General features: G+C 44.4%; 1 protein-coding gene across 3 annotated transcripts in view; it reads left to right on the top strand.

Annotated features, from left to right (window-relative positions):
* The window catches only part of LOC111833616 (follistatin-related protein 5-like), a 91,212-nt gene that overhangs the window by 22,550 nt on the left and 45,207 nt on the right, over positions 1–23,455 (top strand). For all 3 annotated transcript variants that reach the window (XM_072697870.1, XM_023792129.2, XM_023792099.2), the window contains exon 4: positions 11,538–11,780. In XM_072697870.1, coding sequence (XP_072553971.1) covers positions 11,538–11,780 — 243 coding nt within the window. The remainder of the gene's footprint in view (positions 1–11,537; positions 11,781–23,455) is intronic.

The following is a 23,455-nucleotide window of genomic DNA, read 5'->3' as shown; positions in this document are numbered from 1 at the left end:
AAAATCCCAGTAACTGAGCAGATTGTGAAATACTCAGACCGGCCCGTCTGGCACCAACAACCATGCCACGCTCAAAATTGCTTAAATCACCTTTCTTTCCCATTCTGACATTCGGTTTGGAGTTCAGGATATTGTCTTGACCAGGACCACACCCCTAAATGCCTTGAAGCAACTGCCATGTGTTTGGTTGATTAGATAATTGCATTAATGAGAAATTGAACAGGTGTTCCTAATAATCCTTTAGGTGAGTGTATATCAGTCTGTACTTATCAATATTCTCATGATTATTTACATCAATATTAGTGTGGCATCTGTTCTAACATAATTCATCACATAAGGGCAGATGAAATGTCTTTCAAAGTCTTTCATATTACCTGTTTAAAAGCAAGGTAACGCTAAATCAATTCAATTTTCAGTTTCAAATATGTGTCTGATGTCTTTGTGATCCTATACTTGCAATTCATCTTTAACTGATGTCTCCTTGAAAGTTCCAAACTTCACTCACGAAGGATTTGAAAATAACCAACATTTCAAAATATGGAAACAACAAAGTGAAGGGTCCTGCCCACTCCCTGCTGCTTTAACCGTGAGAGAACATTCCAGAAACTCAAAAGCAAATTGATGTGGAGGCAATTACTAGACGTAATTAAGTTACACAAATTAGGAATTCATAATTTTTACTGCTTTAATCAAGGCTAAATTGGCAAAAGGAAGATTTTAATGAGATGGGACTTAAAAGTACTTTGTGGGGAACTGCACAAAATTGTAAAAGCAATAAAGTGAAATAAACTCAGTAATCTGCAGAGCTGCCTGCCACAGGTTATTCTGAATCCGTGCAGCTGTGCAGATCAGGCGCAGGCAAACCGGCCCTCAAGCGGTTTCCCGGCTCGGAGCAGACATTCTGTCTGCGGCATCTTCGTTTACGGGAAGCTGGGAGAACGATAAGGGCTTCTCATGTGGGCTGGGGGGGGGTAGGGGGGTCCCTGCTGAATGCCCCCCCATGGGCTTCATACTCTCCCATCGAGATGAAAAATGTGAAATAACCCAGAATGCACTGCAGCTCCCGCCTGCATGCAAGAAGCAGCTGGCATTTCAAACATGCAGAATGTTCGCATTCAACATGGAGGGAGGGGTGCAGGGGGGGTTCGCAAAGCGCATTATTTGTGACCAAAGCGATGCCGCCTTACAGTGCCCGCGTCAGATAATGGATTCATTTTCCAGACTGATCATAGTAAGTGAAATAAGAGCGATGATGCCTGTGTTCTCAGAGAACATGCCATAGTTCTCTCAGAGATGGAGGTGATTCAGCTGGCAATTACTGTGCAGTGACGTGTCGGACACTGACACTGTACAGTTACGCAGTTTTCACAGTTCGGATGTGCAATGGGCCTGGCAGGAACACATAATCATATTCAGCAGGAAAAGAATTAATCATAGAAAAGCAAAATATCCCGACATCTTTTTTCGGATATGTCTATCGCCGCAAAATTTTTGATTACGAGTCTCATACAGAGACTGGCCTTCTCATGGCTCAGTCTGTTTTTAATAAAAAAAAAATTAGAAATTTAATAAAATACACGTAAGTACCATGTTCCGGGACCCAAGAGCAGGAATTGACTCCACATCCGAAATTTCATAACCACTTTTCAGAAATGTGAATCCTGACACCTTACATCGTGTCGTGCAAATGCACTATAATTACATGATTGCTAGAATGAACTTTACATTTCAGCACGTATTCGTGCATTGTGGGTACTGATCCGCTACAGCAGCTCACCGTGGTATGACCTTACTGGTAAAAGTGTAAAAATAAAACCTTTTGCAATGTTAACAGCTATGCTGAAATATTCCATGAGCGCCACTATTTTAACAGTACTGTCACGTTTCTTATTTCAGTGATTTCTTTTTTAATGGTGCAAACCTTTCCTGCTAAATGGTTATGTTAACAATTGAGAAGGCTGGGTGATCTTATTTTACAGGTCCTTCTGCACATACGTAAAATGTCACTCCGTCGGCTGTGTGGGATTAAAGTTCAAACGTTAGAATGTGAGCAGCACCCCGTATCAGACCTTGGTATCTAGATGGTCCGTACATATTTGACCCCCTGAGCACCCCTATAAAAAAGGCCACATGGTACATTCCATAATATTTTGACGACCTTATCCCCGACCCAGCCCTAACCATAACCATAAGTAACCAAAGTACGAGACTTTTGGTCCCCACAATGTAATATAAACATAATCCACACACACACACGCTCCATGCCCTGTGTGTCGTGACACATTACTCCTGCAATCACCATCAGATATTTTCTGCTATTTCTGCCACAGTAACTGTTCTGTTGGTTCAAACCAGACATGGTCTGTCATTCACATCCCGCACCAGCGAGTCTTGGCGGTTCAGACTCACTCAGATCGCTGACCCAGCTCAGTTCTGCTCTAATCAACGTGTTGACTATGAGTACTGAACATAAACTGACTATCTAATGTCTCCTATTTGCTTCAAATGGGAGTGGTAACAATATGTTGTCCCATCAGTGGTCTGTTTCATAGCAGTAGAACTTTTAATTCTTTATTCTTTTCTTCATTGGCTATTATACTGTTTGTATGATAACATATGATGAGATACATAATAATATACTGTAAATAATAAAATAATTCAATAGCATTAATAATTTGCTTACCATAAGCTGTTTCATATAAATAGGAGTCACCAACCTCTGATAGTGTAAAAGGCCGCAGCAAGATTATCTCAGCAAAATCACCAGGGGGTGAATATTTCCCATGTTAGGCCCTAAAGACTGTATGTATTAGTCTTGGCCAAAACAGCTACTGGCAGAAAATGTCGCAGTTTAGTAAATCACCTGTTTACATTGTAGCAAGTAGCATTTTAGTACTTCTATCCCTGTAGTTATATAGAAACACTGACGCTGAAGGCAGTTAAACGATTACTATGTATTGCAGAGTATTTTAAAATGTTATATTAGTTGAAAAAACTTCTCATCTAATACTGTACATCAATGTTTTCCAATCCGGTCCTCGGAGACCCACAAACAGTCCAGGGGGCGAAAACGTGGACTGACTGGCAGGGAGCGAAAACCTGGACTGTCTGTGGGTCCCCGAGGACCAAGTTGGGAAAGACTGCTGCTCCTCCACTTGCAGTCCTTGCCCTCTAACCTGCAACCTTAATATAAAAAAATTAATTAATCAGTAGATGATGTTATAAAACTAATTAACACCATTCATTTCCCCAGCATCATGTTTGAATAATGACAATTTTGTGGTGTGTAGTGTGACCAAAAGTTCATTTGACTTTCATAACCGTTTAATCAAGTATACATTGAATCAATTAACCGGCCTTCCAATGTAGCTGAAAGCCTGTGCCAGCTGACAGGTATGAACCCTCCACTCAGTTCAGACACCGTGACCTTAGTGAGGTCCTGCATGAGCTGACGGTCACAGCCAGCCTTCAGTCTGACTCTAACAATCATCTCGCTGATTGTTATTTTCTGATGGTGAAGCTGAATAAAAATCAGCTTCCGTCTCATGATTACTGCATGCAACACTGGAAGAATATTCAATGGGGGCATTTCTTATCTGCAGTGTGCCAAACGGGGTTATATAACACAGGGTTATGTACACATGATGTACTGTACATTGGCCATTAGAGTTCAGGTGGCCAGTTTATAATGACGCATAATAGCTGGACTCCATTTTCCGGCGTATTCTAGTCTGAGGGACTTTATCCTCAATTCAAACTCAGCCTGTCCGTCTCCTGATACAGCTACTGCTGATCTGTATCTCCGGAAGGCAACCTGTAGGTAACACTTGGAATGTAAACATAGGAATCCAGTTACAAAGGTGAGGCTTGTTTTAGTGCTTTGGGAGGCATCTTGTCACTGTATCCTGGTTGGTTCGGCTGTCATTGGTGCAGGTGATCCAGTGATTCCGCTTCCATCACGCAGCCGGTTCCTGCTCTTTCTATTTTTACTTCACTCTATGGTCCATCTGGCAGTAACCCACACCCTACAAGGTGCCCGTCAGGGGTTTTCCGGTCTTCCCAGTAACAAAATATTCAACATATAAATGTTACCCAATATTGTAAAATACTATGGAATCATTTCCAGTGGTTCCCCTGCCTTGTACTCTGTGCTCAGGAGTTCTGTAAGGGGGGTGGGGGGGTGGGGGGGCGTTAGGATAATTCCAAGGCCCCCTGAGTGACTCACTCAGGGGCCCTAAAATATTTGGAACCTAATTAGATTGATCTGGGTTGGGGGCCCAATGTAATTTGCCCCCCTGCCCCACCCGGGATTCATTGTCAGGTACAGAGGCACAATGACAGCACAGGCAGGGGGCAGGCGATGGCCTGGGGCCCTGAGCTGGGAGGGGCCCCCCAAGGGCAGCCGATTACATGGTACAACGCTATGACAAATCTGCTTTATTTGTGTATTCTGTGTGAAATAAAGGAATTGTGTTTCTGAAATTGTCTTTGTTGATATTATAAATTTACACTTCACAGTAAAATAACCAACAAAACATTTTACCGTGCTGGGGGGGGGGGGGTTGGAGATTTTTGCCGAGGGCCCCCAGAGGACCTACACTTGCCTCTGGTCAGATAATACAATAGCAGAACAAAATGCTGCTTGTGAGCAGTTAACCTATTATAGCATCTAAACAGTCATCTTCACTTCGACACCATTTGCAAGCTTCTTGTTTGTTTATTAATGAGACCAATTGAAAGATTAATGTGCTGCCAGTCGGCTTTAGCCGTGTTAGATAGAACAAACTTACTCTGTGTTGTACTAAGACATTACAAATGTGTGGCTGAGCCTGATGAAGTAAAGGGCTTTTTACTTTATAAAAGTGATTCAGTTCGCAGTGCTGTGAAGGAAAGGCCAGGCTGACTTCTGTAACCTTGCCCAGCTGTAATGGGGCAAAGCCCCCCCCCTGACAGGTCCCGGCTTGACCCGACGTGCCGCGAATCCCGAGCGCAGCCCCCACCCGCAGCCCCCACCCGCAGCCCCCACGCGTCCTTTTCCTTTCCCTATTCTCGGAATAATGAATCGCGCACTGGGCCACCGGGTTTATTAGTGGATACGCACCGCTTCCGCGTTGCTGATTCCTGTGGAACAGGAGGTGTGGGGGGGGGGGGGCTCCTGGAGCTGGGGAGGACCGCTCTCCATTCTGCAAACGGCCCCCCTCCCCTTTGCTAATGCATGCATTTTTCACGTTTCTGTTGACGATGATGACACCACAAAGACGCTATTATAAGACGTTATATATATATATATAAAATCACGCTGTACGCTGTGCTGGTCGATTCCTCTGTAATCCCCACTATACATAACCTCTGTTATTCCTGGTATATAAATATGGATGTATGAAGGCATGGATTTTTGTGTTATAGACCAGTCCAAGATTCAGTCATTAATTCTACGCTGCCATTACACGCAAGTAAAGCCCAGATATTCCAACATCACAATCCAATGTACACCTTAAGCAACCTGAAATTAAACAATGATTCATTCGCCATTTTCACAGCCACCTTTGAATGCTGCAGTTTTCACATATCCCATAATGCTCTCCTTTGACACACACGCACACACACACACACAGAGGTGAGGATGAGGGAGCATTTCGGGGGGTTAGGACCTTGCTCAACGGCCCTTTGAAGATGTGACTGTCTGGCTGAGGATGTGGTTTGAAATAGAACTAAAAACCAGCAATGCTACCAACTAACTGTAAAATAAGTACAATTAAATGAAGTTCTTAATCCAGGTATGAAGCCAGACAGCCATGAACACGGGTCACGCGACAGACGGCGTAATGAACGACAGCAGGGACCCTCCGCGAGGAGTTGACAGTCGCCGGAGCGCGGTGCGGCGTGCCTGAAAAATAGCCCCCGCCCGTGGAGACGGCGTGAGGGACGCATTTAGAACGTGGTCACTTGGGTGTCACTGCGTAGCCAAATCGCCGACTCTGCCGACCACAGAGATGGGAGGGAGAACGTGAGGCTCATAGCGCGAGAGAGGGGACCATTGTGCAATAACAATATCAGTCTATCAGTCTGCCACGGTAGCCCACAGGAAGGTGGATTACTGTGCCGCTTTAAATGGGCCGCAGCGGGAATACCGGCGGATATTAAATAATCCAGCTTGTTCGACATTATTTTAAATGTCAAAGAATTTAACAAAGGAATCTCCATGCTGCATTTTATTCCCGAGCGAGAATTGTGTCCTTTCATGGTTCCCCCGTCAATTCAAATTTGCAACTCTTTGTCACTTTTATTCATCCACACATTTTCTACTTCTTTAATATATCTAGGTCAGAATCGTGATAAATTCGCCACATTATGATTATGATTATTATTATAATTAGCAGTAGCATTAGTAGCAGCAATAGCTTTCAGAGAGGAATCCACATAGGAACATGTTTGTACTATATGACTAATAGACATATTTCTGCAATTGGAAATATCCACGGAGATTCCAGATGCAATGCAGCAATGCAGCAATGCAGCAGATGCAAGGTCTGGTAGATCCTATGTACTGGAGCTGGTATCTGGGCATTAAGGCTCTTGGCCCAGCAGCCACACCGATCTTTGGGTGATCGCTCACTTCCGTTGGACTTCATCTCTATGCCCACCTGAGCAGGGATTGTTGGACTCGGCTTCCAAGCATTTGGACTGAATACCGTTTCCCAGGAAAAGCCGTGGATCAAACGGTAATTCAAAGTACAGAGATTTATTTTTAATTGTGCATATCTGAACGATAGTTTGCCAAAAGCTTAGCAGATGCAAATTGAATATATTCCTCTTCTGCATAACAATAATGTTGAAATCATACACAAATTACTCCTCTTAACAACCACCACTGATTAATAAACACTAATAACTATAATAAAGGTGATTCCCAGTTAAATTCTGTTTACTGTACAGGTACTTGTTTGCCTCCTTCTTGAATGCAGAGCTTCTGGGGGCATCCTACCCACCCCCTTCCTCTGTCCACCCCACCCACCATTGTTTGTAAGCCTGTTCCCTACCCATGGGCCTTACGCTCAGGCTACCGGCAGGGGCGGGGGGGGGGGGGGGGGGGGCGCTTGTCAGGTTTCAGAGCAGCTGCTTGGGGGCAGGTGCCCTATTAAAAGGCAGACATTGTTCAAGGAGCAGCGAGAAAACCTTCATCCAGTGAGTACTGGAGTTAATTTTAGGCATCTGGTCAGGGGACACTACCGGTAACAAAATAAATGTCACACACAAAAAAAAAGACACTAGCTGAAACAAACAAGAGATGACTGTGCTGTCAAACTGACCGCAGAGGTGGTGTTTACTATTACTCAAGCCACTGGGCCCCCTGCTGGCCACAAACAGTCACTACACTACATATTATATGATCACGCTCCTGATTTAGGAGATGCTGAAACAGCATGTTCTGCAAACCAGCTAGCACGCTAGGATCTTCTGACTACACTTGCTTCTATTTATTTAGCTTTTAAAATGTCTGGGGGTGGGGTTGAGTCTTTGAGTGGGGCCCCCGAAACGACAAAGCCAGCCCTGGCTGGGAGATGTGGCTTAAACGCTGCTCTGTGGCCCTTCTCATGGAGCAGTAAGTGATCAGACACTCCTTTGGTAAACAGCAGCACGTCACCAAGTATGCAATCGACCATGATTAGCAGAAGCACATGACACAGACGCCCAGTATAGAAATTCAGGACAGTCCTGCCATCGTCACTCGGTCCTTTTCTCATTCCGAAGCTGTGACTGTGGACGACGAATCATTGCAACCAAATTAGTCATTCATCTCTGACGGTCACTTGGACCTCCTTGTGCATTTCGATTGATTAAGTGCACATCCATCCATATTGCTTTCGCAAGAATGTCGATTCCTGACTCTCAGCAAAGCTTCTATGTTTTAATCACTGCAAGAAATGAGGGTATGGATTTAGAAACCGGTACTGAATGCGCTTGATTCTTAATGCGGCAGTGCATATTTTACTGCGTTAAGGAAACGCAGAATACCTTCTTTTTGGTCCTATGATGTTCAGCCCTGACAGTCACCACACACATAAATCCTACACTTGCTGCTATTTTACTCACATAACTCAGTCCTCCTACGGTGAACATATGTTACTGTTCTCAATATTGGTTTACAGCATTTAGCAGATTAGTTTAAACTTAATTAAATTTATATGCACTGAAATAACACAATTTCGTGGTAACTTTGGGGAGTCAGATTGTAGGTTTCTTCAGGATAAAAACAAGGTCACATCGACAGAAAGATTCCCATCAGAGTATTTTTCGTTTTTTTTCCCACAAATCACACAAACGGTTCATTTGAATTTGAAAATATCTCTACGGGGGTTTGGCGACCCCTCCGAGTGCCTCACATATTGAAATGAAATTACCGTAAGATACTTTGCAAAATTTATGATAATAGAAAAAGAAATATCCGACATTCCCCAGGAGAATCCTCAGCTACAAGAGACATCTTTTAGCGATGAGATGCCCATTACAGATGTGAAGTGAAGCACTCAAGATATTTTTCCGCTTCGACAATAACTTCCTAATATGCCATTAGCTGAAAGTAAAGGCTTTTGGGGTGAAGGTCCCTATGCAGACAGCTGAAGCGTTGGTATATTTTTACTACTCCGGCCGTGTGCAGGGACGCGTTTGTTTGTTTGTTTGTTTGTTTTTTGCCATTTCTGGGAAATAAATACCTAGTGAGTAAAACAAGTAGAGTCAGAAGATTGTAACTAGCTAGCTGGCTAGCAGAACACGCTGCTTCAATATTCAATATTCAATAGAGGAAGTGGGTCCTAGCAACTAGAGGATATGGGACCAGGACATCTGATTGGTTGGTCCTGCCGTCACAAGTTGCTTGGACCCACCTACTGTACAATGTGATTGGTTATCTCTCTGAACCCATCACTTTTCCTTGTGCCCTCATAACGGTTTGTGTAAGTAAAACTCCCATGAGCAAGGAATGCATTGATTTAGTGACTGACCGGGGGCGCCAAAACTCGGGGGCCCGTGGTGGTAAACATGGCCGCTGGCCGGATGTTCATCAGGAGCGTCGATCCTTGAGTGAGATCTCCTGCTCCAGACTTATCGAAGTGGGATAAGTAGCTGGACTTGCGTGCTGCAAGGCAAAGACACTGATTTCAATACTAAATAAACTGTAAAGCTGCTTTAGGGTGCAGTGGTTCCAGAGTAACTTCAGACGCGAAGATGTGAAAATGCAGAATATATTTATTGCGGAATAAACACGAAAAGGGCATGCAATCTGATTATATTTCCTGCATTTTCTGAATTTAAGAAGATGCTCATCATTTGAAAAGTGTGTTTAATACTGTTATGCAATACATACTCATGCCGGCTCAATAACTTTATGATAAATTCAGAAAGTACAAAGAACAAGAACATAAGAACTATACAAACGAGAGGAGGCTATTCGGCCCATCGAGCTCGCTTGGGAAGAAATCTGGGCATTAATCTGACACATTAGAAGCTTTCCTTAATTCATTTGTAATATCCTTTTCATCGGAAACACCTTCCAGTTTTGTTGAATGTCATCACATTGCTTTGAATGCTTTTTAATTACGGAAGTTCCCCTGCATTTGCATTTATTTCGCTGGATAGTTAAATTGTGATATAGTATTATGGTAAAAGTGTGACTTATGCTTCTAACCACATATCATTTTTGGTCATTTCAGGACAGGTTGTAGAAAACACGGCATGTATGAAAACATCATAACATCAATAGCAGATTCGCCTGAAATTTCCCAGCATTTCGTCTTTGCGTGACGGCGGATTCCTGCAGCGCCGTTCAGTCACCTGGGGAGGGGTCTCCATGTCGTTCTCCGCAATTTCGTTTGTTTCCTTCCCATCCTTGCGGATATTATGTTCAGCACAGCCCCAAGGATAAGAAAAAAAATAATGCCCGGAAACGATAAAGAAGATGTCGTGGGGCCAGCTGTCATTTTAGCGCTCGGCGTGACTCATCCGTCCAATTCTTTATATTTTTTGCCGGTGCTCTTCCTTTGCGGTAATTATAGGGACAAGTACATCTTGGACCGCGGCTCGGAAATAATGCAGATTTAATTTGAAGCGCTCCTTTAGAATTTAATGCCCGTTCAGGCTCTTCAGGTGTCCATCATCATTCACCCATGCGAAAAAACGAGGACTCGTTAATTAAAACATTTCATATAAAGTCAGAGCAAACCGGCGTCCCCGATTATGCAAATGGTACTTCGGGATAGCAAATACTGAAGACTTGGACTTCATGATGGAGCGGAGTAGCTCATATCAGACTCACCTCTACTAGCTGAAAATAATCAAAAGTCCATTTGAGTGTCGGGGGACAATGACAGAGGAATGAAACGGGGATTGATGGTGCCAGAGCATGAGCCATTAGATCTCTAGCTGGCTTTTGTGCAAAAAATAAAAATAAAAAATGAGCAGTGACCTCGATCAGCTATGTAATAGACTGTGACATCATTTATTTCTCTTCTGGATTGTTCTATGGGACCCCATGGCCAGGCAGTGTTAGATTTGGGGGATTCCTTTGCAAAAATGTGCAATAACCTGTGATAAATTGTCACTTGTCATTCCTGCACTTTGTTTTGCTGTCCTTTACAATCTGTCTCTTTATAATGTATTTCTTTTACGACCTGTATATATTGTTTAATAGGTAGTTAACCTGTTTTGCCTACCGTTTGCCTCTTGTACACATTACTTGGTATTTTTGATTGCATCAGCTTGGGAAGTCGCTGACCTCATCTCGTTGTGTGTAAGACAATGACAATAGCCACCTTTGAACCTTGAATTTATTCAGACTTAAACTTCTTAAAAAGAACTAAAAAAGATTGCCACAAAAGAGGAAGAATTAGTTTAGATGAGACAAAACATGGAAAAAAAATCTCATTGACAATATTCAAGATTCAAGAAGTTTTACTTGTCACATGCATAGTTAAACACGACCAACATGCAATGAAATGTACCCTTGAATCACTCCTAAGACATGTGTATTGGTTTAAATAAAACAGATAACTAAAAATAAACAAATCATAAATATAACAGATACATAAATTGCAAATAAACAATATGTATACCAATAAACAATATGTACTCAATTTAAGATTTAAAGTGACGTTGTGCTTTGTAGAACATGTGCGAATGGCATTTTGGTGAGACATATGTAAAATACCAGTGACAGTATAATACTGGTATGGAGCAGTGGTAAATTACCAGCAGAACACGAGTGAATGGATCTGAATTGAAATACACAATGAAATACACAATATGGAAACACAATGCACAGTGTAGTAGTGCATTGTGCAGTGTGGGTACTAATGAGAGTGAGGCACTACTACATTGCAGGTCATGTGACGCATAGAGTAAGTCGTGATACGTAGAGCAGGTCATGTGATGCATAGAGTAGGTTGTGATGTGTAGAGCAGGTCATGTGATGCAAAGAATAGGTCATGTGATGTGTAGAGGAGGTCATGTGACGCTTGGGTAACACCCCTGTCCTTCCACAGGACTCTCGGGTCACGATGGCCCTGCCGGGTCGTGCGAGAACACGTACTGCGGGCTGGGCCAGCGCTGCGTGGCGGAGCGGGCAGGAGGCGGCTGCGAGTGCGTGGCACGCTGCAGGCCTCACTACAAGCCCGTGTGCGGCTCCGACGGCGAGCTCTACATGAGCCACTGCGAGCTGCACCGCGCCGCCTGCCTCAGCCGGCGCAGGGTCACCGTGGCCCGCGGTGAGGGCTGCTTCTACAGAGGTGAGTGCGTCGCCAAGGCAACCCGCCAAACCAGGAGCTTCAGAGAGCAAGCGGGCCGAGGAACCTGGGCTGGCGTGTCCACTGAAGGATGGGGATGTAAACTAAAACATAAAATACAATTAAAAACTGTAGAAAAGGCAGCTAAAACATTATTGAAAGCCTTGCATGTTCATCTCCTATGTGAGGTTTATATATTCACACTTCATGTTTTATACTGATGAAATAGAACTATAATGCTTTTTATTAACTGTACCTTTATAACGCCTGTATAATGCATTCGTAGAACATTCAGTGAACCTTCATAATGCTAGAACATTCATAAGCAGCACGTAAGTATACATTAACACCCTAACAGACCTTAACAACTTTATTATATATTAATAACAAACACTATATGATTGAAACAAACATGTTCTATGCATTATGATGGTGCAGTTAATGTAAAGCGTTACCAACTATTATTACAGCCATTACACGTCAAATATTACGATACGAAAATGCAGGCTGCTTCAGAATAAGAAAATGCAGTACAGTGGGTGGAATGAACCAAATACACGAACTCAAAGGAAAATCCCCCCCCAAGCACTTGCCAAGGAAAACACCCCCATCCTGCCGACACCATTTAATCCCCAATGAGCCAGTCAGTCCAGTCAGAGTCAGCTGGGCTTCGTTACCCAAGTCCGGTGATTGATTATGGTCAAGGCTGTAAATATCAGCCAACTACAGACCCACAGCTGCCGACCAAGAAGCAGGTCTCATTGACCAGGGCGCACAGACCAACATGTCAGTCAGGCTAAAGGACCCAGGGTCGATCATCCTCTGCCTTTGCTTGGCACCGAACCTGTAATTATTATGGGACTCAAGTGTCAACACTTCATCTGAAAATCTTTTTAAGAAGTGTTTTTGATTTAACTCGCAATCAAGAAGGACGGGTAAAGGTTGTTGCGATACTGATACTTATACAAATCACTTTTAGAAGTTAAGTTTGTGGTGTCATTCACTAAGAAGGTTTTACTTACTCGGAGCAGCTTTTTACTGTAATTATGTGCACTCAGTTTTATTCTGGGTAGTTAACAGACAAAACTGAGACACCTGCTGCTCTTTGCCTGTTAACCTGACTTTCTAAATATCCCTGGCGTGTGTAAAGCTTCAGCAATTCACATACAGCGGAACCTTCTAGCATATAAAGCATCACGCACCCAGACACACACAGACACACACACACTCAAAACTAATGTTAAGACAACACAGACACAAAATTTTAAAATATATATTTCCATAACTTGCTTATCCTTATCAGACCTCCCAGTTCTTCCGGAAGTTCTGGGAATCTCCCGCAAATTGACAGCAGTTCCCTGACACCCGTGAATGATGCTCTATGTCCCAGAAATCTGCCTACAACAAATCAAAAATCATTTAGCTACAGTGATTTTACAGTGATTTTATCCCACCCATGCCCAGGGGCGTGGCTAACCCCCCCACCCTGGTCGATGGCATCCCCCCCCCCCCCCCCCCCCCCGTTTTTCCTCATCCACCTTTCTGGAATCACCATGCCTAAGGGGGGGGGGGGGGTCTGCCTTATTTACCAGGGGACAGTGAGGTCACACTTTGCTAGAATCTACCCTGCAGTTGCTGGCCCTCCTGTAGATTTCAGTGTGTTACACAAAGGAACCGCACTAACCAGACATAAATGATCAATCAAAGGCTGAATCAATATATTTTTTGTCAGCCTTTAATCAGAAATTTAGGACAACACTGTAAATTTAGCTGTGTACTGTTCCCTCTCCTCCTTGACTGTTTCCCCCCATGTCGATCGATGATTCAATCAAGTTTAAGCACAAACGTGGGCTGACGATGACGATGAGGAATGAAAGATGTGACATGTCCAGGAAAATAAAGGCACCAAAACTTCTGGGACACGGCTCACTAACGCCCCCCCCCCCCCACACACACACACTAAGCTGTGTTACGTGGAATATTACGTATTCACTATGATGGATCTTTGGGCTTTTTTGCACATAAGGACATATCAGTATATGCTGTACAAGCTGATGACTGTTGGGTTAAATAGCAAATTACATGCATTTATGTTGGTGGGCGATTACGGGACAGTTGCCTGTGATTAGACTTTATTTTAGTGTGATCAGCCTAATTGTTATTTTAAAGAAAAACAAAAAAGAAATCAGTGCTTTATTTATGGAGTCGCCTGTGTTAATTACCTTTGAAAAATACCAAAAGTGAATAATTGAGTCCCATGCTGTCAGCTGGTTCTCATTTGATATGAGAAACCATGAGGCCACGGACCTCACATGGGGGGGGGGGGGGGGACACACGGCAGCTTGTGCAGCCCTGGCTGCATGCAGCGGTGTGAGTCAGTGCATTTCCTGCAGCCGATGCGCATAGCAGGAGACGGGCAGCTGTCAAGTTTGGGGATGTTAGGCGATGGCACGGCACGCTCCTGGCACATCCCTCCTCCGTGTCCCGAGACAGACCGCTTGGAGTGGGGGGGGGGGTGGCACTCAGGGACGCGTGGATGCGTGAGGTGATTGGCAAGCTAGCTAACGAGCACCATGGAGGCTTTCATTAGTACCTGGACACCAAACCGTGCCTCATTTGCCCGTTTTCTGCAGTACTGTTCGAAGCTGTCTCTGTCTGAGACAAAGTGAAATGATGGTTTAACGGAGTTTTTCTGATAGATCAAACACTGAAACTACTTCTTAAGTTTAACCCATTTATCTGACACTTTTATCAAAAGCAACTAACAGCAGAGGAAATTGTTATAATTTATGTGTGCTTTGGGATTTGAACCCATGCCCTTTGCATTGCTAGCACAAAGTGCTATTTGTTGAGCTACAGGAGTGCCACTATACAACAATTTCATGGTCTCTGTGGATGGGTTCTGGATTTTCATTTAGGCTGAATTTTTGAATTTCTGCAGTGTTTTAGAGGATACAGATCAAGGCTCCTTCTCATCGTGTGCAAAGAAAGCTAGGTCTTATAGTACCCTGATCATGGTTTGAATCAGTAAACATCTCTCCCAATAGAAAGAGGAGGTTTTGGTACCAGACTCACCTGCCCTTGTTGCTTTTGTTTCCCAGCTTCCTGTCACATGACTCCACTTGTTCTTGTGCTTCCTGTCATGTGACTCCACTTGTTCTTGTGCTTCCTGTCATGTGACTCCACTTGGACTTGGATTTCCTGTCCAGACACCATCTTGCAGTTGAGCGCCTGGTCACAGAGCTGTGTTTCTCAGCTCGCGACAGGCCGCCACGGTGACATCCGGGATAATTTTACAGGACAGAAGTGTTTTTTGCGCCGCTCTTAATGAGGTTGATGTAAACATCGGCTTTGCAAGGTGACACACAGAATCCTTCAGGCTGTGACGAATCTTACTGATGTCCTTAATCACATCCTGATAAACAAAAGTGTGTAATTAGGACTTTTTAAACACTTCATTTGTTCTAATGAGGTGCATATCCATGATATACATCTATTTTTAAAGCATTCAATGTCTTAATAACACTAAAATAGTATAGGCTACTTTGTAATTTGATAGCGCAGAAAATATCTCAAATCAGACTCTTCATGTCAACATCAAACTTGTGTCGTTACATAATGTTTTTAACTTGAAATCCACCAGAGACAGGAGTGACCAGCTGATGTCGTCTTCCCAGTCAGGCTGTCTAATTAGAATGGGGGATGGTCCTGTGTTTGAGGAGTGTGTATATGGAACTCGCTTACTTGCATTAGGAGAAGATGAGTGTCAGCCCGAGATTATTATCCTTAAAGTGTCGTGATCCTCCTGAAACGTTTATTCATGACACGCCTGAGAGCAGAAATAAATGGCTTAATGCAGTGGTAAATCGCCGCAGATGAATAAGTAAAATGCAGCTTCAATATCGCCAGCGAAATCACATCTTACGGTGAAAGCGGCCTATCTATAAATAATCCTCGTTTATTTTCTTCAGTCAAGCCGCTGTAATCGGAGTTTAAGTTTGTTCTTCTGACGAGTGTAACAGACTCTTAGCAGAATGGTGGAAATGGCATGCAGCCTGAGACTGGCACTGGCTGCCAGCGGTTGGGGTGTTTTGTGGAGATGGCGGCCATATTGGCAATGGTGGGGTTTAAAACATATGCAAAAACCAAAAGGGCGTTGGGTTATATACTGGGCTGCACCAGGCGCCCGGTTTGAGCGGCAGAGTGTGGTTTCTGGGGCAAGAGAAATCAAACAAAATCCTGCATGATGACTGGGAATAAGATACAGGTGAAGCTGAAATTGGACCCCCCCCCCCCCCCCAGAATATACACGACCTCTCCCTCCTTTACAGAAATGATAAGATTTAGGTCAATTAATTAGTCAGTTATATATATTTCTTTGTAGTAACAAAGACTTTGAATTCTTTTAGCTATGTAACTATGTGGTTCCAACTAAATGCATGTTGGTCCATGAACATTTTTGGTAAATATAATAATTAACCTTAACTTTGTCCATAGTAAGGGTCTGCACCGCGTCCCTGGGGCAGCTGGGGGGGGGGATAAGACCATCCTGGCATAGTTTCCTAACCCTCTGAGATACACGTCGCTATTAAACAGCACAAATCACTGGAATCCCACCAGGGTGCCCCCCCACCGCCCTGTCCCCTGAGCTTTCCGCTATGAACTCTCCACTGGATAAGTGCTATGGAATGATAGATGGCTGTACGGAGCAAGCAAGTCTCCAGTCTACAAGAGATTAGAGACAGAGATACTGTTCTAGCCAGAATGGGACAAATGTGTTTGCTTTTCAGCTCAAACACTGAGAGCAAACACTAGTCGCATATTTAATTTCCTACTAAATACACATCAAGCCTAACAGTCCCCGTAATGCGAGTGTTATTTCCGGTAATCTGAACGTGTGTGTGTGATTAATCCAGGCATATGTGCGTGAAACACCTTTTTAAGAATGGAAATCTTTAATTACAAATATGATAGTTCAATTACGCAGACAAATTGCCACATAAAAACACAGATAGCAGTAGGTTAGCTCTTATCTTGTTGGATTAGCTCCATGCCTTTCAGAATCTTTTCCTGCTCCTAGTCAATCAGAGGATGTCGTGGCTCCAACAGCAGACAGCAGACAGCGAGACCTGGATCACACGGCGACCGTCCCGCCAATAGCTGCTAAATAAGAGCAGCCTTCGGAGGAATCACGCTCTTTCGCACTAATTTATCTGCGATAATACCAGAATAAAGACACAACAAACGCAGAGACAGCCATGCCAATCGGGAGAAGGGCGATGTTTGCTCAGGAAGTTCATTGCTCATGTACATGTGAGTGCCACCATTAATATTCTGCTAAAACATTAAAGCACTTACTGCAGCCTTATCAATATTATTCTGAGCAGACTAATAACAAAATCCAGTACGATCGTTTGAATCAACCAAGACAAGAGGATGTTTACTTCATTACTCTGATTGCATGTTTAGAATATACAAAAACACTTTCAGTGTAATTTCAACAATGCAACTCATGGTATCTATTTGTGGACAAGGTTGAGTGTTTCTGAGGTTGACTGGAGGTTTAAAGCGGATTTGCTCAGTCCGATTGTATCTTTTTATTTCCCTCTGTTTATTAAAGGGTTTTGAGCCCCCAGGACACAAACAGCTCTTTGTATGTCAGCACAGTACTGATTCCATGTGCAGGGAGTCCCGGGGCTCAATGTACGGTGCAGGCTTCCCGAGCACAGAGCGGAAAATGAGGTCTGAAAACCTGGATGAGCGGTGCTGTGTTAGATACTTCAAAGCAATCCCAGAATTATTTTATCTCTAATATTTATTTCTAATAAAGCATCCAGCAACATCCATACATTTTAATAGCTACTTATCCAAGACAAATTCACAATAAGCCTGGAATCTCTTTCAGGAAGTACAGGGGACCAGAGGGGCTTCCCTGAGAGGGACCAGAGGGGCTTCCCTGATGTGAGGGACCAGAGGGGCTTCCCTGAGTGGGACCAGAGGGGCTTCCCTGATGTGAGGGACCACAGGGGCTTCCCTGAGAGGGACCACAGGGGCTGCCCTGAGTGGGACCACAGGGGCTTCCCTGATGTGAGGGACCTCAGGGGCTTCCCTGAGAGGGACCAGAGGGGCTTCCCTGAGAGGGACCACAGGGGCTGCCCTGATGTGAGGGACTACAGGGGCTTCCCTGATGTGAGGGACTACAGGGGCTTCCCTGATGTGAGGGACTACAGGAGCTTCCCTGAGAGGGACCACAGGGGCTGCCCTGATGTGAGGGACCACAGGGGCTTCCCTGAGAGGGACCACAGGGGCTGCCCTGATGTGAGGGACCACAGGGGCTGCCCTGAGTGGGACCACAGGGGCTTCCCTGATGTGAGGGACCAGAGGGGCTTCCCTGATGTGAGGGACCAGAGGGGCTTCCCTGATGTGAGGGACCACAGGGGCTTCCCTGATGTGAGGGACCACAGGGGCTTCCCTGATGTGAGGGACCACAGGGGCTTCCCTGACAGGGACCACAGGGGCTTCCCTGATGTGAGGGACCAGAGGGGCTTCCCTGATGTGAGGGTCCACAGGGGCTTCCCTGATGTGAGGGACCACAGGGGCTTCCCTGAGTGGGACCAGAGGGGCTTCCCTGAGAGGGACCTCAGGGGCTTCCCTGAGAGGGATCAGAGGGGCTTCCCTGAGAGGGACCTCAGGGGCTTCCCTGATGTGAGGGACCAGCAAGCAGACACAGGGACACAGAATGTGTTACTAACCAAAAACTTTACTGAAAATCCAAAAATCATGAAAATCCTGGGCCCAATAAAATGAGTTCAACCAAACAGAATGAAACCAAAATTAAAGCATAACATAACTCAACCTACACTGAACATAACTGACCTCACAAATAACACACTGGAGAAACATATATGGGGGTCATTTATACCTACATGCCAATAAACCCATAAACCCATAACATACAGTATTTAGCCCATAAAATTATACAAACAATTTTATAAAGAAAAACTAAATCAAAAAATGTTAACAATAATAACAAACAGCTATGCTGAAACCCAGCTCCTCATCCCCCTACTGTGGGCACCTGCTGGTACCGCCGATGAGAATTTAAAGGGAACCATGACAATCTAGGCTGTTTGCCGGTCGGGCCAAAAAAATATATGCACCACTTCCAGTTGTTTCACTCCTCCAGGGAACTGCAACATTGTGTGGCCGTCTCAGGCCATCACACCTGAACGGGACCACAGGGGCTTCCCTGAAGGGGGCGTGAGTCTATCACAGGGTACACACTCACACACCAACAGGCACTGGTTTGCTGTACCACATGTTTTGGGACTGCAAGAGGAAATCCCACAAAAATATAAGGGAAATGTATAAACTCCACACACAAAAAAGGCAGGACCGGGACTCAAACCCCAAGTCAAGCCAGTGGGCTTTAATGTTATACCATCCATACAGGCGGTCCCCAGATTGCCAACAAGATCCGGTACCTATGGCTGTCTTTAAGTCCAATTTGTAGGTAAGTTGGAAAAATAATTACACAGTACATACTAGTAATAGTAATAATAATAGTAAAATAGTAAAAATAATAATAATGCAGTAATTATAAAAGTAACTACATACGACACTGTACCTTATACTGTACCTTATACTGTACCTTATATTGTACCTTATACTGTACAGTTGAAGTCATGCAATGATTTCACACGCATCACAAAGTAGTATGTGGGTTCATTACAACAAACCGTTTTAACAGTCCTTTCATAGGTGCGGGGAGTCCGTAAGTCGGCTGTCCGTACCCCGGGGACTGCCCATACAGTTCATCTACCATGACAAGGCCCCCTGCTGGCGGGCTGCAGTACATTCGTAGTTCCACCCAACCCCGTGTATTTCAATGGCACAACAGCCTGTTATTGTCTTTCCATATAGAGTGTCTAATTCGAGCAGTAATTTTTCCCTACGCTGATGTTTGCACATTTTTATTTTACCCCAGAAATTAATTGCTACTATATCGTAATTATGCGTACCAGACATCGACTCTCTTCCGTACTGCACAGACTCACGCTCCGAATCTGACAGCATAGCTGAGGTATTTTTGCTTAATTTCTCTAGAACGGAAAGCAGTGGATGCACAGTGTCCATGGTATGGGTACAGATATACAGCGCCCCAGAACCGCGATGCGACATACAGATGGCGAGTTACAGGGGGGGTTGACAGCGTTTTTCACACATTGCAGGTGTGACGTTAACCACTGAGCCAATGCTCAGTCCTACATAGTGAAGTACAGCTTGTTATTCAGTGCTAATAGACTTGTTTGTAAAAGCATGCGGGGCTTGCATTGAATTTACTTTGTAAAAACGCCCGGACAGTTACTTACCGATTCCACATCACTGCAACCCCTCCCCCACCAGGTAATGGAGTGTTTTTTCAACTGGCAGGCAATGGTGCCAAATCCCTATTAATCATTTTATTTGTATGCTAAATAAATCTGTTCTTTGCATGACAACAGAGGCATTCTGTGCCTATATTTGCAGCTCCGTTGTTACCTAAACCTTCGAATGTACAGTGTAGCAGTTTTTTCGGAATTTTGGTGCCTGAGTTTGAGCGGAGCTGCAGAACTCACACTGACATCTTCAGTCCTGTTGTACAAACTGTCTCTACCCCTCACTGCGGCACGGTGCTATCCCAGCGTCTACAGACACCTTTGCTCCTAAAATTATTGCCCCTCTTCTCAGCTGAGCTCATGTGATGAGGAGCAAAGCCGAACTGATCATGACAGGGTGCCTGTCCACCTTTTTAACGTCATCACTGATTAATATAGAGGAAGCTTTGTAGCTGGATACCAGTCACAGTTCATTCACGTTACTTTGAATATTTTAGGACAGCCTATTCCAAAATTTGACTTAATAGCCCTCAGAAAACTCAGAGGACACTTTCTGAATGTTATACCCTTTGAGCAGAGGATAAAAAAAAACAGGCATAAAAGATACATTCAGAGAAACATATCAAAATAAATTAATAAAGACAAAAATTTGTGTTATTTGTTTAATTCATACAGCTACCAAGCTAATTTTCCACGTTCAGTGTTTGTAGGTTTGTGTGTGTGTGTCTGTATGTAAATCAGTGTGTTCTCTCAGCCAAAGGTCTGTTAAGTTTGCAGGCCTCATATCTCTGGTCAGACTTTCTGTATGTGATGGAGGAATTGATTCATCCACCATCCACACGTCGGATGATTCCGGAATATAGAACAGGCCATTCCAGCGTCGTTGTGAATTCCAGACCTCATCGTGTTCACAATCCACGTGAATTAAAAATATTGATTAGCCAGTAGCTATAAAAGTTGTTGGCCTCATTAGATATGAGGGTCTCTGAAGGCATTCTGAAAGAGCACAACGTTAAATCACACCCAGGTAATAAAACACTTTATAAAGCAGGGCAATAAAGAGCCATATCGTTTTATTGGTGGAGAGGATGGAAATTGCTCTCTGTCACGATGTCCCCAGCTTAGCATGTATGTCACACCTCGCATCTTAAATCTGCATCTCGCCAAATGGAACATAACAGTCTGATTAAATATTTAAGGCACGTCAGCAGTAAAGGCAACACGAGCAAGATGTCTGCCTACACGATAAGCGATATTGACTGTGGCATAAATCCGAACTCATGTACCAAGCATGAGGCCACAATGGTGAATCCCACAGGCATCTGTTGATGGTGCTGTCATGGAGCATCTGATCAACGCTGACAGCGAATTAAAGGGAGGCGCCTGTGTTCACGCCCCGTCCCGATTGGCTTATCTTCCCGATACTGGCTCTCGCTAAATCGATCGCGCATCCTGGCTGCACGACCAGACCGAAATAAAAGTAAACATTTGTGCAGACGCTGCAGACGCTGCAGACGTGCACGGAAGGAGCCCCAGACGTGTGACAGGTTTCCACACTAATGTCCATGACACTTGTTGAAGTTCTTGCTGATGAATGGTGACGTTTCGCCCTGTCAGGCAGCTGCCTGGATCCCACACCTACCCTGAGGCGAGTCCCCAATGTCCTACAGCTACCGTGGGATTCATCCCTGACCAGAACAACTGTGTCGTTCGTAATACTTCTGCTACAAACAAGTATTCATGGGAATATCTGAATGTATCAGCTAACTGTATATCCAGTGTAGGTCGACCCCAGGAAACACGGGACATATGGCAGGAAATTCACCCTGGACTGGAAGCCAGTCTGCTAACACACAACGGACAGGGACAGCTCTGTTGTTTTGGGCCCCCACTTCAGGGACACTCTCTCAGATGTTTCGAGTCAGAGTCAGAAGATCGTAGCTAGCTGGTTAGCAGGATGTGCTGCTTCAGCATCTCCTAATTTAGGATTTTATTCAGCATTGAGTGTAGTGACCGTTTGTGGCCAACAGGGGGCCGGACCTTGTTGGCCCCATGCAGACGCGTGGTTTGAGTGCCGGTAATCACTGCCGCCAACAATAGAAAGGTTAATGGAGAGGCACCAGTTCAGCGAGACCCCACGTCTCGGAGGTGTGGACGATAACTAAGCACCTGGAATAAACTGAGACAAGGAGAACATGCTAATTAATGGCATTAGAACGCTAATTTAGTCACAATTAAACAATACTAACAATGTAGCATCTTTATTTAACATTTGTCTTTTATTCTGTTGGCAGATGCTCAAGTCCAGAGTATGCGGTGTGCAGGCAAGCTGGCGGACTGCCATATCTTTAGCGCATTGACCATGAACAGAAATTCAGCAGCGCTGCTAGAACACAGCCTAGCGTTAGTTAGCTCTCTCGCTAAAGCATTACATACAGTGCTGGATGAGCCATGTCACCTGCAGGGCTAATGTAGAGTCTGAAGAGTCACGGCTGAAAGCCAGGGGGAGTGTTAGCAATTTTAATACACAATAGGGAACACGTCCTTCTCCCCGTGATAAAGAATGAGCAGTTCTGTAGGAACGGGTCAATTGAAGATCTCCGACGGGGTTTGACAATCTCCTCCAGCTAACGAGTTGCTTGACCTTGTCACTCTGCAGTTGGCCAGGACTTGACTGTGTGTGACCGGGAACATGCAGAAGAGACTCTGAGTACCGACACGTGTGTAAATAAGATTACTCGGGCAGTTTGAGGCCGTTAAGGGGATTTGCTAGCATACTGTATTCCAATCAAAGCACCAAATGAACCTTTAATTAATTTGCATTTCCATTAACACATTGGAGCGTTAGTTGGCCAGCACAGCCAATGAGGAGATAGGCGTTTGCCCCTGTTACCCGAATCTGGGCAGGTCCCCTTCAGCCATAAAGCCTGCAGAAGATCAGGGACACTGTGTCCCTTTAGCCTTGGGAGTTAATGATCTGCAGGTCGGCCGGAATTTAATAATGAAGTCTGGAAGCTGGGGTCTTATCTGAGGTCTCATGGAAAGGTCACTATGGCTTAGTCCTTAAAAAGAAAGTTACTCATCAGATCTTAGTTTGTGACACGGAATGATTAAGCGATTAAAGAGGAAGAGTACAATGACCCAATTAACGCCTGGAGAGGGAGAAGGTGTACGTCGGATCTCTGCCATCACGTTACTCGTAAAGTTAATCACTGCATAGTCAAGTATCGCAAATTACGGCAAAATAACTCGCACCTACTTGCAACAGCGGGTGCTGCGCGTTACCGTTCCTATGGATAA

The sequence above is a fragment of the Paramormyrops kingsleyae genome, chromosome 12, assembly GCF_048594095.1.
Source record: "Paramormyrops kingsleyae isolate MSU_618 chromosome 12, PKINGS_0.4, whole genome shotgun sequence".
In the NCBI taxonomy this organism is placed as follows: domain Eukaryota; kingdom Metazoa; phylum Chordata; class Actinopteri; order Osteoglossiformes; family Mormyridae; genus Paramormyrops; species Paramormyrops kingsleyae.
The sequence above is the reverse complement of the archived record's forward strand: the minus strand, read 5'-3'. Positions and strand labels throughout refer to the sequence as shown.